The sequence below is a fragment of the Loxodonta africana genome, chromosome 10 (genome assembly GCF_030014295.1).
Source record: "Loxodonta africana isolate mLoxAfr1 chromosome 10, mLoxAfr1.hap2, whole genome shotgun sequence".
In the NCBI taxonomy this organism is placed as follows: Eukaryota; Metazoa; Chordata; class Mammalia; order Proboscidea; family Elephantidae; genus Loxodonta; species Loxodonta africana.
The window spans coordinates 67,096,329-67,114,637 of NC_087351.1; the positions used below are offsets into that span (position 1 = coordinate 67,096,329).

The window sequence follows — 18,309 nt, forward strand, 5'->3', positions numbered from 1 at the left end:
CTTCATTCTGCTCCTGAGACACAGGGCAGCCCAGGAGCCTGATTACAAAGAGGCCAGCTCGGAAACATATTAATGAAAGCCAAGATATACAGGGGTGCTGAGAGAATTAGTAGCTTAAGGAAGCCACACATTTGCCAGGGCTTCTGAGGTTGACAAAAATTGTTGCTATTTGAACCTACACTTGCCTTAATGAAAATCTTATATTCTGGGGTCAAAAGTTAGCAAACCAAAGCCATCTTCTGAGCCACTTTAGCAGCGGCCCCTGGAAAATGGTAAAGTGAGGCTTTAGACCAGAGTTGTCAATCGTGGATGCATATTAGAATCTCTGGATGAAAAAAACAATGCTAGGGTCCTATTCCAAATCTCCGAAACAGAAACCTCTGGGGTGACGCTGAACACTAATGCTGTAGACACTGACTAGGCAAGTGAGGACTGTTTCACTTAGGCCAGGCATACAGCCCGCTTCCATGCATTTGAATCAGGCAGCTCTGCTTAATAAAGAATTTATAGTTAAAAAGGGAAATAGATTCCTGAAATTATAATGTATTCATATTACACTCTTTAATAAGAGATTACATGTGTGCACTGCCTGCACTACACATGTGTATATATATATATACATTAACATGGGAGAAGTGAGAACCAGGAAGCCTTGGCAAGAAGGCTAATGTTTGAACTAGATTTAGAGGTAAAGGCTACCAAGAGTTAAGGCTGGGGAAAGCTTCCAAATAAAAGGGCAGGACATAAATAATCTAAAAGAATTAAACTAAAATAACCAGTGGTGACTGCAGGTGGGATAGACATTATCTCCCCAATTGTAGGTTTAGAAGAGCAAAAACCTTGCCATATATTTTTCTTGCATCACTTACAAACACCCAGCATAATCCAAGCCACACATTAGATATTTTAGTCAAGCAACTTGTCATAAAAAATTTGATATATAAATCATACATGGAAATGAATCTTCAGGATTTAATACTAAACCAGGATATTTTAAAGTACATAAACATGGGAAATGTTTGCCTCTTGAGAAAAAGAATAGATTTCAAAGCAAGCAAAATAATGACATGATATAAATTTTAAACTTTGCACATAAATGTAAAAGCGAGTAGTAGCCATTTTATAAAAGAAATCTAGAATAAAGAAACTTATTTGGAAACTTACTGAATCAAGAAGACGGCATTCAGTAGTGAGAATTTTATTATCAAATAGTCCTGAAAAACAATAAAAAATAATTTTTAACTTTTTAAAGAATATTTTTACAATTAAAGGTTCCTAGAAATGGATATAGCCTTAAACAATGGAAAGCTTCCACATATAAAGGAGCTCTGGTGGCACAGTGGTTAAGTGCTCGGCTACTAACTGAAAGATCAGCGGTTTAAAGCCACCAGCTGCTCCTCAAGAGAAAGATGTGACAATCAGCTTCCTTTAAGATTTACAGCCTTCAACACCCTATGGGGCAGTTCTACTCTGTTGTATAGGGTCGCTATGAGTCAGAATAGACTTGATGGCAATTTTTTTTTCTTTTTTATGCTATAATATATTTTCTAAATGCAGTTAAATTTTTTTTACTAATTCTTATCTTTAATCTCAGTATAAAGAGTATTCTGTAAACCAATCTCATACTTATATTAGGTACCTAAAAAAGGTTAGATGAAAAACACCATTGAAGCACAGGCATTAAATGTCTGGCCAAGGTTATACTGTTTTCTTTTGCCTTAGGCCCCAGAGACCAGCACCACAGAATACCAGATAAAATAGCAGGTGAAACTGTCCACAAAAACACAAGAGCTGTTTCCTACTGCAGAACAATCACAACACAGACAGTAGGAATAGGCACTAAGGAAGAAAAACAGGGCATTTTGGGGGTGTATATTGAAAAAAGCTAAATAACTTCTGGGGAATTTTTCTAATTCTGAGTCTTGGCAAACAGTGAGGGATCCCAAATACTTATGCCTAATGTAAAATGGGTTCCTGGGTGGTGCAAAACAGTTAAGTGCTCAACTACTAACCAAAAGATTGGAGGTTTGAACCCACCCAGAAAAGCCTCGGAAGACAGGCTTGGCGATGTTTCAGCTGCACACATGGGGTAGCCATGAGCGGGAAACGACTTGACGGCAACTAACAACGACAAATGTAAACTGCTCCTTACATCCCACTTGGATTAGTATCTGTGTGGATTCCTCCCTCAAGGTGATTAGGGCAGAGTGTGGAATGCTAAAACACAAACTAATTCTTAAAGGTATTTAACCGTGGGTGTCCAAATTCTTCAATCTTCATCCCTAAAAACTGGTACTCTGAATATTTAGAATGATCTATTTTTTTTTATGCTTTAGTTTAAATTCATTTATTAAACAAAGCTGCATTTAAATATATTACAAAGACCTCACCTGATTGACACAAAGAAATTTTAGTTTCTTCCTCCTGTGAAATGTTACTTTGTGATGGTACATATTTTTCAAGGCTACTCATCAAAACATCTTGTGCTATGATGGGAGAGTTCAGTTCCATTCCTTCCACAACATCCGACATGCCTTCCATTTTTTTAGAATTATCTGCTACTTCACCAGCAAGTAGGAGCAAATTCATTCTTTCACTGGGTAAACAATCCATCTCAAAGTTTATCTTATTTGCATCCTAGAAGTAAAGATTAGTATTACATTTAATTACCAAAATTGGAACAAACTGAACGCAGGCTAAAGAATACTGTAAATCCTATCATGTTTCCTGAACAATTAGTCCAAATAATGTGAAAGAAATAGTATGATTGAAAGAAAGTTTCTCAGTCAGTATCTATACTCCAGTTCAGAGGTTGTCAAACATTTTCTGAGAAAGGTCATATATAATAAGTATTTTAGGCTTTCTGAGCGATAGGATCTTTGTCATCACTACTCAACTCTGCCACTGTATCTTGAAAGCAGCCAGAGACAATATGTAAACAAATAAGCATGTCTGTGTTCCAATAAAACTTTATTTACAAAAATAGGGGCCATAGCTTGTCTATCTCTGCTCTAGTTCACTGGATCCGTATTCATCTTGATGAGAGGCAAAGAATAAAAGATGATGCTATGGTTTTAAATAAGCCAAAGGCCTTCGTAATAAGAACTGTCATCCTGTATGACTAATTTAGATCTCCGATGGAAATGCTGGGGGTTGTTTATGGAGTTACTATATATAATGATATAAATAGATAACATAGAGGGTTATCAACTGCACTGGAGTAGGACTTACATGGTTTACTTCAGTTAAATCCTGTAATCCAGGACACTGGGCATCTTCTACCATGCTGTTCCTTAACAAGAAAAACATAGCATTATACTCACATATTGAACATACTCCTATCTTTCACTTGTGTTTTGAGTCAATCCTTTATGCAATTAGTTTAGGGAATGGGTCAAAGGTAGAATCTGGTTCAAGATAAGACCTGATCCAAAAAGAATGGTTTTGGACTATGGCCTCAAAAACTAAATACATTCTTCTACGGGAAGCTCATAAGCCTGTTACCACGCTGATTAGCCAGACTAATATAGATCCACCAGCAATACTTTGACTCTTGGCCAAATTCAAAGTCACACACTAGGGGAAAGGTCAGAATGAAGTTGTCTTCTGTGGGAGGTATAAGCGACAACTCAATTACTTTTTAACTGGAGCTTGGTTACAATCATTTGCTGGTTCCAGCACAATATATTCTAATCCTGAGGTTCTGAACTTGCATTTTACTGGAAATATCTGTCTCAACCTCATCCAAGTTTGTTTTTTTTTTTTTAAGTCTATTTTTCTAGCTTATTTTCAGCTTTGCCTTCATTGCACAAAGTTGTTTATTTGTAAGATGGTTCTCTTTCATGATTACTTTTGGGAATTTGGTTAAAATTTCTTTACAGAGTACTTTTAATATTATCACTCAAATCCAATTATGGATCTTGCAAGTACATGATAATAAACTAAAGAACAAAGTAAAGCAACTTGTACTTTATGACAATAAATTGGTTTTTTATAATCCATGAGTTTCTAGAACACCTAAAAAATTTTAGCCCCTTGTGGCTAAATATACCTTGGTAATTATTAAAAATAGGGTATTCTTTACTTTTTTTTGACAGCCTCATTTGTACTATGGTTGAGTATTCAATTCGGTCCCATCTCTAGATTTATAATAGGTCTAACAGGCCTCTCTGGGCTCTAGACTATACTTTTGCTTCCCACTTACTTTATACCTCTTATCATATTTTCAGTACATTATTTTCCATGAACAGAGGCTATATAGATAATTTTGATGTGTTTGTGTGGAGGCAGTACTGTGTAGTAGAAAGAATGTAGGCAGTATCCAGTTTCACCAATTACCAGCTCTGTTTCTGTAAAAATCACAGCCAAAAAAACTCCATGGAGCTCAGTTCTACTCTGTAACACATGGAGTCACCACGAACTGGAACTGACTTGATGGCAACAGATTTTTTTTTTTTGGCTTGGGGTAAGACTAAATTTAAACCTCAGTTTTCTCACTTGAAAAATGGGGAACTAGTACCTACCCCACAGAGTTATTGCATGGATTAAATGAAATGACACATTAAGGACCCATAACCATGTCTAGCCCATGAGAGTCATTCAGTGTACATTAGGTTTCCCTTCTCTGTGCTCTGCCATCTGTCAAGACCCCATTCTCAAGGTACTATCTATAAAGGCTGGTCCAAGAGTGTTTACCTCTCAATGACCCAGTAAGGGAGGAATCAGCATTGCTGTCTTATAGATGATGAAACTAAAGAATTTGTTCTGGATTGAATTGTGTCCCCTCAAAATATTGTTATAAATCCTAACCGCTATGCCTGTGGCTATAATCCCATTTGGGAATGGGTTATCTTTGTTATATTAATGAGGCAGGACTAGTACAGGGTGTGTCTTGAGTCAATCTCTTTTGAGGTATAAAAGAGATTAAAAAAGCAAGTGAGGAAGCAGAGATGGGGAAGATAGATAACACGCCACATGAACATCATCAAGGAGCCAAGAACAAGGACCTTCCCCCAAAGCTAAAAGAGAAACCCTTCCCCTAGAGCTGACACCCTGAATCTGGACTTCTAGCTTCCTAAACTGTGAGAAAATATATTTCTTTTTGTTAAAGCCACCCACTTGTGATATTCCTGTATAGCTGCACCAGGTAACTAAGACAGAGCTAAGAGAATTAACTTGCCCCAAAGATTCATAGCTAGTAAGTCATAGGGCTGGTTTTTAGCTCAGATCTGTCAAGCACCAAAGCTACTGTCTAGTTAACACCAAAGAACACCATATTGCTTCTTTTCCTCTTAGTTCTGCAGAATTTACTTTGCCCATCTAAATATAACCATTTACCAACCTGAAATATTCTCAGTTTCCTTATTTATAAAATGGAAGTGTTGCCTATACATTACAGTCATTGTGAAATTTAATTAAAAATATATGCCTGTATCGTATGATCCCACTTACATAAAATATCTACAATGGGCAAATACATAGAAACCAAAGTTTATTAGTGGATGCCAGGGGCAGGTGGGAGGAGGAAATGGGGAGTTAATTGCTTAAGGCACATGAATTTCTGTTAAAGGTAATAAAAATAATTTGGAAATGGATAGTGGTGATGGTTATACAACATGACAAATGTCATTAATGTCAATGAACTGTACATGTAAAAATGGTTGAAATGGCAAATGTTTTGTTATATATATTTTACTATATAAAAAAAATTACGAATACATATATATACCTGGCACTTTTTACCAGCTTAACAATCTGAAATGGTATTTAAGGTCAGCATACAGTTAAACTCTTAACATGTTAAATAAATACCTGTTTTCAGGAATATTTGAAAGCAAAGTCTTATCAACAATGTGTTCACTTTTGGTGCTCTGAAGATCAGGATTCTCTGGTGTCATAGTTTGTCTTAGATGGTTCATCTCAGCAGTGCTCTGAGACACAGCTTTGCTGACAGACTTAGGTGTTCTAAGTCTTTGAGAAAGATGCTCAGAAGAGATAGAAAGTCCTAGAAGATGAGAGAAATCACCTCAACATCAAAATGGTTCTTTCATTCAATTTTTATTTGAGCTAGAGAAACAATACAAAGAAAAATTTGGAAGCTGTAATGTAGATGAGTGAGTGGTATAATACTTAGCAGATCCAAGGGAATGAATCCTAAGCCACTAGCAAAGAAAGATGAGGATAAATCCAATTATATCAGAGAACTCCAAAAGGAATTGGGAGCCCCAGGTGTCTCTAAAAGTGGGGCTAAAAACAGTAGGATTGTTTCAAAGTCAGTTTAAAGAGCCATTAGAAATTAGAGCCCCTGAGTCCCTTCCTCATTCCACATAGCAGGGCAACTGTCAACACCTGTCCACCACTACCAATAATTAGATTTTTATTTCCTAAAAAAGGTACAATACAGGGTCTCTGGTGATACCAGCTACAGTTGATAGAAGGAGTATTATATGGAAAATAAGAGGATTAAGTAAACATTTACAAATTGTTGAAACACTTAGCTTTCTTTCCCTGCATGCCTCCTGAAAGGCTGGCAGCCAGAATTATACCCTTCAGGCAGCAGATTGGAAGAATCTTCTCTGGGGAATCTGATTAGTCCATGAAAAATACTTAAATACAGTGATATGTAGGTTCCCATTATAACGGCCCAGCCTACAGCAAAGACCCTACTCATGTGCACAGAGCTTCCAGTCAGCTTTTTAGTGATTCACTCTTAACCATAAGCAGGCAGTGAAGGGTCATAAAAAAAAAAAAAGAATCACCAAGGAAAGCCTCTAATATGAGAGACAGACACCAAAAACAATTGAATGAAAGCATCTTAGAACAAAATATTGACTATACAAGGGGAAGAAAACAAAAACTATCATTAATATGCTCAGGAAGATAAGACAGTGAGTGTACTTATGAAACAAGTACTGATTGCTGTAAAATGGAACATTCAGAGAATGAGAAAAAGCTCTGAGAAATTAAAAACATGATAGCCAACAGAAAAGGTGTGAAAATCTCCTAGAAAGTAGAAGATAACAACAAATACAGAAAAAAATGCTAAAAATAGTCAGTTTACCAGGAGAAAAATATGTTTCTGAAAGAAAGATTGGAGAAAATCAAGGAGAGTAAACAAAGGAATAATTCAAGAAAAATGCTGCACCTATTTAGAGATATGTCAGTAAACAACATTAAGACCTGAAAGTGGTTGCCTCTAGGGAGTGGGAAACGGAATGAGGGAGCTTCCTAGACAACTATCATTTTGTAACAAGCCTCAAATAAAGTATGTGCTCCATAACTAATACTCAATATTAAAAGATTAAGTTTTGCCATAAACGGCAATCTTCCCATCCATAGTGCTGAGTTGGGTACATGAAAGTAGAGACAATGATGAGGTCACAGTTGTGGAAACCACTAGGATCCCTGGGAAGTACGTGGCAAGGGCCATATTATTAGTAGTTCCTGGGTATCCAAAGGGCCCAGCTGCTAAAAGAAACAAACCAAAATCATACCAGGTGCAATACCTAAACTGACAGAAAAGTCAGAATATACTTGAGGTGATAAATTTATATTTAAATGTAAATTATTAGATAGGTGCTCAGTTTATTTTCAGAAAAATCTCTAATGGACACAAATAATGAAGGCGAAAACAGCCCTTCAGCTGATTGGTACTTGAAGAGGTCTTGGCCCCATTATCCTTGAAAATAAACATTTAGTGCTTGAAGCACTAATAGAAATTCTACCAAGATTTAAGGCACAGACTACTTCAACTATGGCTTCCTGTTCTATGGTTTATAAGCAGATAATTTGAATCTAGATATAAAGGTAGTCTGTGAGTCACTAAAAAATATAATCAGAATGAAGTACAAAATCATAAGAATTGTTTCCCAAAGTCTTAAAAATTGGTTTCACTGGAATATTTTAAAATGAGAAAATTAGTACATTCACTACCTTTCCAAAAGATTTGAGCAAAGACTTTAATACAAATGAAAATTAAACCAAACCCCACTTCCATTAAGCTTCATTCTAAAGCAGGGTTAGAAAAGTGTGATGGTTTGATACCCGTTTCCTTTTCATTCTAAATCCTAACCCAACTTCTAACTGTGTGACCTGTATAAAATTACTTCACTTCTCATATTGCTGCCATTTTCCTTACCTTTTGGGGCTCTGTGACCTACGTCACAGGATTGTGGGGTTAGGTGGTAATAAAAGATGTAATATCACTTAGAAAATACAAAAGCAATTTTAGAAGATACATCACACTTAAAGCAATCTGATCATACCCATCAAAATGTGATTTGTGAGTGGGCACAGAGTCCATTTTACAGAAATCACAGAAAGCTGATATCCTTTCATGTAAAGCTATTTCTCACCTCTTATACATGCCCCCAGACACTCCAGATATTTCTTTTAAATAGTCTCCTCAAGAAAACTAACCTGAGAATGATTTAACTGGACTTTCAATTCTGAAAAATCCGGCATCAAACACTATTTTATCAACTTCCTTTGGTATTACAGAGACTGCAGTGTCACCATGTTCTTCCTGCTTAATTCTCTCTCTCATTGCATTTTTTATGGCAGCTAGGCGATTTCTAGCTGCAATTCTTCCACCATCATCCTGTTTTGGTTTACTCGCTATACTTGACACAACTTTTTTCTGCAAAGAGAAATTATGACATTTATTAAGGCTGCTCACTACTACCTTGAAAGAAAAACAAATAAGGCATACATAAAATATTTCACACATGCACCAAATATTTATTAAGTTCCTAAAAAGGTAAAAAGACGAAGTTCCTGTCCTTGAGGAGTTTACAGCTTAGGGAGGAGCCAGATAAGGACAGCAAGTAGGATAAATGTCATGTCAGAGATAAATGCAGAGGGCTGTGGGAGAACACAATGATGGCATCTAACTCAATCCTCAGAGGCATCAAGAGAGGCTTATAGGAAGTACCATCTATGCTAAAATCACAGCTAAAAACTAAAAAAACCAAACCTGCTGCTGTCGAGTCAATTCTGACTCATAGTGACCTGATAGGACAGAGTAGAACTGCCTGCCCCATAGGGTTCCCAAGGAATGCCTGGTGGTTTTGAACCACCAACCTTTTGGTTAGCAGCCATGTGTCTTAACCACTACACCACCAGAGTTTCCGAAATCACAGCTAGCCAGATTAAAAGATGGGGTGAGGAAAGGGGCAGGTCGCTGGGCTAGGCAGAGAGAATAGCAAGTTTGAACACTCAGAAGTGAAAGAAATCATAGAGGAGTTGGCAGAGAGAAGCAACAGGTGGATCATAAAAACCCTTGAATATAACTGTTTTAAGGAGCTACATTTATTTATACAGAGGACAAAGGAAGAGAGCATCATTGATAATTTTTAAGCAGAACATTAACATTAGATTTGTGTTTTGGAAAGGTACACAGGCCACAGACTGGAGGATGGGCTGGAGGGTTATAAACCAGTTAGGAAGGAGACTACTGCAATGATACTGGGAAAAGGTGATAGGCTAAGGAGGAAGAAATAGAAAAAAAAAGTGAACAAATTCAAGAGATGTTTTAAGAAGTGGAGTTAATAGGACTTGGTGATCTATTGGATGTGTGCAGCGCAGAGGTGGCAGAATAGAAAGGAAAGGACCAAAAAGATAGCCAAGGTTTCTAGCTTGGACACCTGGTGGCATGGTAATACCATTCATTGACAAAGGAAGTGTTGGTGCAGAGATGATTTCAGTTTAGGATATACTGATTTTAAGATATACAAAATTGGGAATGAGGTATATCATTGCTGATGTCAGGTAGATGTTGACTGAAAGCAGAGAATACCAGAAAGATGTTTACCTGTGTTTTATTGACCATCAGAGGCATTCAACTGTGGATCATAACAAATTATGGATAACATTGCGAAGAATGGGAATTCCAGAACACTTAATTGTGCTCATGAGGAACCTGTACGTAGACCAAGAGGCAGTTGTTCAAACAGAACAAGGGGATACTGCATAATTTAAAGTCAAGAAAGGTATGCGTCAGGGTTGTATCCTTTCACCATACTCATTCAATCTGTATGCTGAGCAAATAATCCGAGAAGCTGGACTACATGAAGAAGAACAGGGCATCAGAATTGGAGGAAGACTAATTAACGACCTGCGATATGCAGATGACACAACCTTTCTTGCTGAAAGTGAAGAGGACTTGAAGCACTTACTAAAGAAAATCAAAGACCACAGCCTTCAGTACGGATTGCACTTCAACATAAACAAAAATCCTCACAACTGGACTAATAAGCAACATCATGATAAACAGAGAAAATATTAACGTTGTCAAGAATTTCATTTTACTTGCACCCACAATCAATACCCATGGAAACAGCAGTCAAGAAATCAAATGATGTGTTGCATCGGGCAAATCTACTGCAAAAGACCTCTTTCAAGCATTCAAAAGCAAAGATACCACTTTGAGGACTAAGGTGCACCTGACCCAAGCCAAGGTATTTTCAATTGCCTCATATGCATACAAAAGCTAGACAACAAATAAGGAAGACTGAAAAAGAAGTGATGTCTTTGAATTATGGTGTTGGCAAAGAATATTGAATATACCATGGATTGCCAGAAGAATGAACAATCCTGTCTTGAAAGAAGTACAGCCAGAATGCTCCTTGGAAGCAAGGATGGCAAGACTTTGTCTCACGTAATTTGGGCATGTTATCAGGAGGGACCAGTCCCTGAAGAAGGACATCATGCTTGGTAGAGGATCAGCAAAAAAGAGGAAGATCCTCAAAGAGATGGACTGACACAGTGGCTGCAACAATGGGCTCAAGCATAGCTGTGAGGATGGTGCAGGATCAGGCAGTGTTTTGTTCTGTTGTACATAGGGTTGCCAGAGTTGGAACCAACTCGACGGCACCTAACAACGACAAATTAAGATATATAGAACTAGAGCTTATTAAAGAGCCCTGGTGGCGTAGTGGTTAAGAGCTCAGCCGCTAAAAAAAAGGTCGGCAGTTCAGATCCATCCACTATGGGGCAGTTCTATTCTGTCCCATAGGGTCACTATGAATCAGAATCAACTCTACAAATGAGTTTGGTTTGGTTTTAGTTAGAGCTCATTAACAAGTGCGGTTTGAAATAGAGAATTGGGATTCACCACCACAGGTAGAGGGGTAAGGCTGCACAGGAAGGATACTGAAGGAGAGAAGAAGAGTTTAGATAGGAATTATGAATGTCACAAACATTTAAGGGACAAATGGAAAAACGGAAACCTGCGAACATGACTGAAAAATGGGCAGAAGTAGGAGGAAAATCAGTAGAATATAAATTTCAAGGAGGGAGTGGACCCTTACTAAATGCTGCAGAAGGGTCAGATTTTACAAATAAGTATCTGACTTAAGCAACTAGTGGATCAAAAACCTTCATGATAATTGTTCCAGAGGCATGAAGAGGGGTAAAGTTGAAATGCAATGAGTTGGCGAGGTAGATGGGAGAGTTAAAAATAGTAAAGATGGAGCACAGACAACTTTTTCGGGGAGCTTGTTTGTGACTAGGAATAAAGAGCTGGGAACAAGAGGGTACAGATAATTGGAAGGAGATGTGTGTGTTTTCTTTACTGGAAACAAAGATAAGACACTGAATTAAGCATGTTTAAAAAATTGATGAAAAGGGTAGAATTGAGAAAACAAGGAAATTAATAGAATGGGGTCGATGAAGAGAGATAGGAGGCAGTGATATCAAAACATAGGTGAAAAAAGATAGCTTTATTTTTTTGATAATCTTACCAGTAGCCTATAAAATAACGTAGGAGAGAGACATCTGGTGATAGGAGGCAGAATTACAAGGCTCTGATATAATGCTGTACTGGTACCACCATTATTTGAGTCAACAACAATATTAATGTTCCCAGGATAAGCACTCAAAAAGAAATACCCCAGTAGCTTTAAAATGTTCAAGCATCCTTTACTGTTTAATAGATGTGAAATCCATTCAATCAATTTAGTTGCTGTCTTCAGGGAACTTTCATGAGACTTCTTCATTAGTAAAATAATTTTGGGGGGGTTTTATTTGGATTGTAGAACATAATAAAATACCAATCTAGAAAACCTGATTTTATAACAAGCGTACTTCTAAAATCATATAGAAAAACTGGCAATGCTCTAAGGTAGTTTGAGAAGTGTCCACCTGAACCAAAATCTGGGTTGAAAACATTACTAGAAGAAAAAAACAACAGCAAAAAAATTAGAAATGGAATCTATCATGTTAACAAAGCAAATTTTATAGGGGAATAGTAGTAGGGAATTTTATGAGATAAAGTACAGGAAAGAAGACAGATATTCTAAAGAGCCCTTGTTCCCCTTTTCTATTTAAAAAATTCTTTCATTTTGAAATACAGCATACCATTAAAAAAAAAAAAAAAAAAACAACCATTGTTAAGTCAATTCCGACTCATAGTGACCCTATAGGACGGGTAGAACTGCTCCACGAAGTTTCCAAGGAGCACCTGGTGGATCATACCATACAGTATATAAAACAGAGAGGCAGTATAGCACATTGGTAAAGAAAATGGATTCTGAAAAGAAAAAGCCTGGCCTGAATCCCAGCTCCACTGTGAGCAAGTGATTTAATCTTTCTGGGCCTCAGATTCCTCAACTGTAAAATGGGGATAATAGTATTGTTGGAAGGATTCAATGAGATAGTACACGTAAAGTACTTGGAATAATAATGTGCACTATATAAACTATCTGTTACTACCATCTCAGTGAAATGTAAAAGTACAGTTTAAATTGAAACTGAAAAATATGAAGCTAAATGTTTTTTTAATTTAATAACAAAAAGTAATTAAAGTAGATTACGTAACAGAAATTTGGATATAAAACCCAGACTTACCCGAACAACTTTTTTGCTTGTACTATTATTGTGTTGCCACCCAGATTCCTCAAGCTTGCTCAAATTGTTGAATTTTTTGTTTACATCATCTATCTATTAATGAATAACACAAAAACTTATCAGATTAATGCTAACCATATTAAAGTTACAAATTATTGAACTGAAGCCTCAAAAAAATTAAGGACGGCGACTCAGAACTGGTGACAGATAAAATTAGACTCAGTCATTCTCAATTTAGTATTCAAATCAAGAATTTGTATGGTAAAATTGTTCATTGTTATTTTTGGTCTTACAAACCTCAAAAATTTTTTTTCCTTTTTTTAATTGAATTTTAGATGAAGTTTTACAGAACAAACTAGTTTCTCATCAAACAGTACACACATTGTTCTATGACATTGGTTAACAACCCCACGACATGTTAACACTCTCCCTTCTCAACATTACCAGCTTTCCTGGTCCCTCCTGCCTTCCAGTCCCTGCCCCAGGGCTGGTGTGTCCCTTTAGTCTTCTTTTGTTCCATGGGCCTGTTCAATCTTTGGCTGAAGGGTAAACCTCAGGAACGGCCTCATTACTGAGCTGAAAGGGTGCCCGGGGGCCATATTCTCAGGATTTCTCCAGTCTCCATCAGGCCAGCAAGTCTGGTCTTTCTTTTTGCATTAGAATTTTGTTCTGTATTTTTCTCCAGCTCTGTCTGGGACCCTCTACTGTGATCCCTGTCAGAGCAGTCAGTGGTGGTAGCTGGGTTCCATCTAGTTGTACTGGACTCAGTCTGGTGGAGTCAGGCCATGATAGATGTGATCCATTAATTCTTTGGACTAATCTTTCCCTTGTGTCTTTAGTTTTCTTCATTATTCCTTGCTCCCGAAGAGCTGAGACCAGTGGAGTATCCTAGATGGCCATTCACAGGCTTTTAAGACCCCAGACGCTACTCACCAAACTAGAATGCAGACCGTTTTCTTTACAAACTCTGTTATGCCAATAGAGCTAGATGTTCCCTGAGACTATGGTTCCCACAGCCCTCAGCCCAGCAATTCGGTCCCTCAGGGAGTCTGGATCTGTCTGTGGCACTACCATGGCCTTGCCTTGTACAGGTTGTGCTGGCTTTCCTAATGCTGTGTACTGTCTTACCCTTCACCAAAGTTACCGGTTATCTTTTGTCTATTAAGTGACAAACCTCTAAAATTTACATAAAGGTGTCACATATGGACAACTCTCTCAAAATTATTTTTGATTCCTAAAATGGCATGAGAGATATCTTAAATGTTTTTCCCCACAAATCACACAATGTAAACACAATCTTATTTAAAGAGATTCAGATAATACTCTTACTATACACATTTCAGGATAGGAATGTCTAATTTCTCTCAATCTCTCTTCCACCATTTTTAGTCTCATCCAAAGAGGTGATGTAACCACTGTCAACAGTTTGGTAAGCATGTTTCTGAGCCTGGTGGTGCAATGAATGGTTAAGCACTCGGCTGCTAACCAAAAGATCAGTGGTTCGAATCCACCAGTGGCTCTGTGGAAAAAAAGACCTGGCTACCCGCTCCCGTAAAGATTTCAACCTAGGAAACCCTATGGGGCAGTTCTACTCTGTCCTTCAGGGTTGCTATTGGTCAGAATCGACTCAATGGCACACAACAACACTATGCCTTTATACACACACAGACTCTTAAAACTTTCTCTTAAAAAAATGTAAATGTCGAGTCAGGATACAAGAGTGGAAACTACCCGAATATGCATTAACTGATGAATGGAACTCTATGCAGCAATAAAAAGGGAAGAAATATGGATACATGCTACACTATGAACCTCAAAAACATCATGCTAAGTGAAGGAAGCCAGAGGAAAAGACTACATATTGTACAATCTATTTATATGATATGTCCAGAAAAGGCAAATCTATAGAGGCAGTAAGTAGATTCGTGGTTATCTGGGGCTAGGGGTGGGAATGGGGATTCACAAACAGACACAAGGGATCTTTGTGGGGTCATAAAAATGTTCTAAAATTGGATTGTGATGATAGTTGCACAACTCTGTAAGTTTACTAAAAACACTGAATTGTACACTTAAAATGGGTGAATTTTATAACATAAATTATAAAAAAATATATAAACATATAAATTATACCTCAATAAATTTCTTAAAAAAAAAAAAGGCCTCAGGAGCCAACTTAAAGAGGTTTCCATTGGCCAAAGCTGGGAAATGAACATCAACGAAGATAGTAACTATAAACAATTTAAACACATCAAACACCCTTAAATTTATAAATTAATGATAGTAAAAAGCACAGATTTAATTGATCACCATTGAAGGATGCTAGTGAATTAGCTCATTATCATGAAAACTGGTAAATATATAAAAACTCGTCATAGTGTGATGCCTGCATTATTATGACTAAAGAAACACTATTCACTTCTGAGCCATATGGTTACTGAGATTATTTTTCCTTTCTCACATTTTTTTCCCTAGATTTAGTAACTGTTTTTGCTTTGTTTAGCTTTTTGTGTATCTATCATCAATTCATCCCCCAAAATCTGTATAGTAGTATAAATCTCCTAATACTGTAATAATAAAACATACCAAGTGTTATATCCAGTTGTTTCACAGAGACCTATCTCCCAGGGCCCTCGAGATCCTCTTGTTCCAATCTGATACTGCTCCCTAGGACACATCTTAGACTCCTCCTTTTCTCACCACTGGCCACGATTCCCTTGGCCCCTTTCTGGGATGGATCCCACCTTCTCTCTTTCTTGGCTTATTCCCTCGTTTTGGGGAGGCACATTCTCAGTTGCCTGAGAAAAGCAGCATAGGAGGCAAATTTTGAGACCTCGTATATCTGAAAAATGTCTTTCTACTGTCATACTTGATTCGTTGGGTATAGAATTTGAGGCTGGCAGTCATTTCCCCTCAGAATTTTGAGGACATTGTTCTCCCAACTTTCAATGCTGCTGTTGAGAAGTTCAAGGCTATTCTGATTCTTGACCCTTTGTATGAAGCTACTTTTCTCTCTGGAAGGTTCTAGATCTCTCCATGCCAAGATTTGTGCAACTGAATTTTATGACCCACCCTTTGGTGTGGGTCCACTCAATGGGCCCACAATATAGAATTCATGTCTTCCAGTTCTGGGGAAAAATTTTACACCATTTCATTGATCATTTCCTCCCTGCTATTTTATCTCTTCTCTTCTTCTGGAATTCCTATTATTTGGATATTACACTCCCTGGACTGGCCCACTTAAATTTTCTTATCTAGTCTCTCCTGTTTTATCTCTCTCCTTCTCCCTTTTTGCTTTGCTTTATGGGAAATTTCCTTAACTTCATCTTCTACCTTTCTGTTGAATATTACATTTCTGCTGTAATATTTTTTAATTTCCAAGACCTTTTTTTGTTGTCCTCAGAATGCTCTTTTTAATAATTATTCTTACTTAACAGATGAGAGTGCTGATACTTTATTTTTTAATTTTACTGTGGTAAAATGTATACCAGAAAGTTTGCCGTTTTAACCATTTTTTTCCCTTTTTTAAACTGAACTTTAGATGAAGGTTTACAAAACAAGCTAGTTTCTCATCAAACAGTACACACATTATTGTATGACATTGGTTAACAACTGCACGAAATGTCGACACTCTCCCTTCTCAACCCTGGGTTCCCTATTACCAGTTTTCCTGTTCCCTCCTGCCCTCCAGTCCCTGCCCAGGGCTGGTATACCCCTTTAGTCTTATTTTGTTCCATGGGTCTGTTCAATTTTTGGCTGATTAACCATTTGTAAATGTACAGTTCAGTGACATTAATTCCTTTCTACATGTTGTGCTACTATCAACTACTACCCATTTCCAAAAGTTTGACATCACCCCAAATAGAAACTCAGTACCCCTTCATCAATAACTCCCATTTCTTCCTGCTCCTCCCAGCCCCTGGTAACCACCAATAAACTTCGGTCTCTACGCATTTACCTATTCTAGACATTTCGTCTAAGTGGGATCATGGAACAGCTATCCTTTTATGTCTGACTTACTTCACCTCAGCATGTTTTTAAGGTTCTTCCAAGTCATTGCAAGTATCAGAACTCCATTTCTCTTTATGACCAAATAATATTCCATTATATTCATATGCCACATTTTTTTTAACCATTCATCTCTTGACAGACACTTGGGTTATTGCCACCTGGTGGCTATTGTGAGATACTTGCTTTTAAAAGTTCTTTTCTTCTTGTATTATCCCCATTTCCTTCATGCAAATAGCTTTTTTCTTGTATGTTTCCTTTGGTCTCTTTCCTTTAGGTTTGAGGCTTTCTTTAAATGTCTAACCAATTTCAATTGGTTCTTGAAATGGTATTCATATGCTGATTTCTAGAATAAGTTTGAAAAGCTAAAAAAATGTCATCTCCTCCCATACCTTTACTGACCCTCCTAGTGATTTCCCTCTATCTTAGCATTTTCTGCATGAAACTGGATTTTCACATAGTGTCTGACTTTGCAGTCAAACTACAAACTCCTCTGAGATGCAGAATATGTCCTATTTATCAACTCCTAGTATAATGCCTGGCACACAGTAGGAACTCAGTAACTGTTGGTTGAACTGAACTACTAAAGACTAGATATACTCATCTTCTCACATGTAGAATCATTATCAACTATTCAACAACTGAATGTAATCTCAATTTCTCACCCTTATAGAAACTATACTGACAACAGGGAGGGAGGGAACATCGGCCATAAAATTTAGACAGTACTTTACAGTTTATAAAGGTACTTTCCAATATCTCACTTAATATTATAGTATCTGAAGAACTACTCTTACCTCACTTTATTGTTACTCTATTTTACCAAAAAAAAAAAAAAAAAAAAAAGGAAAAGCTCATAAGTTAACATACACCTACCTGAAAACTAACCATATCCCAAAATCCATCCAGATCTGTACAGGTGGTCTCCTTTTCACCTCGTTTATATTCACAGTCATTCACCAGTCCTTCAAACTGTTTGAATCTTTCCTTCATAAGAAGTCTTGTTTGACCAACTGTTGTGCGAATAAGATCTTTAGCTAAAGGAAATATGAGGTTTTTAAAAGTTAAATGACAAAAACACGATCTTTATTTCAAATTGAACAACTGATAAGAAGACCTTATTCCAAATATCCAAGGGCAAATTCTTACCTAAAAGCAAAAAAAAAAAAAAAAAAGACCCCTACAACAAAACTTTGCCATACAGATATTGAGCATTAACTATCTGCTTCAATTCCTGCTAAAAATCAGCAATATTCATTCTTCTCATACATATTGCTACATAAACGAAAACCAAACCAAACCCATTGCTGTTGAGCTGATTCTGACTCATAGCAACCCTGTAGGACAGAGTAGAACTGCCACATACAGTTTCCAAGGAGCGCCTGGTGGATTTGAACTACTGACCTTTTGGTTAGCAGCTGTAGCACTTAACCACTATGTTACCAGGGTTTCCATTGC

At 37.2% G+C, this 18,309-nt stretch overlaps 1 protein-coding gene across 2 annotated transcripts in view; it reads right to left on the reverse strand.

Annotated features, from left to right (window-relative positions):
- Positions 1-18,309, reverse strand: part of DLGAP5 (DLG associated protein 5) — a 42,890-nt gene that overhangs the window by 1,488 nt on the left and 23,093 nt on the right. Inside the window, exons 12-18 of one of the 2 annotated variants that reach the window (XM_010588649.3) lie at positions 17,728-17,888; positions 12,847-12,939; positions 8,419-8,638; positions 5,812-6,004; positions 3,232-3,292; positions 2,391-2,637; positions 1,165-1,214 (exon numbers count right to left, since the gene is read on the reverse strand). In XM_010588649.3, coding sequence (XP_010586951.2) covers positions 1,165-1,214; positions 2,391-2,637; positions 3,232-3,292; positions 5,812-6,004; positions 8,419-8,638; positions 12,847-12,939; positions 17,728-17,888 — 1,025 coding nt within the window. Of the gene's footprint in view, positions 1-634; positions 1,215-2,390; positions 2,638-3,231; positions 3,293-5,811; positions 6,005-8,418; positions 8,639-12,846; positions 12,940-17,727; positions 17,889-18,309 lie in introns of those variants that run through there. The other variant, XM_064292507.1, reaches the window with a different exon arrangement.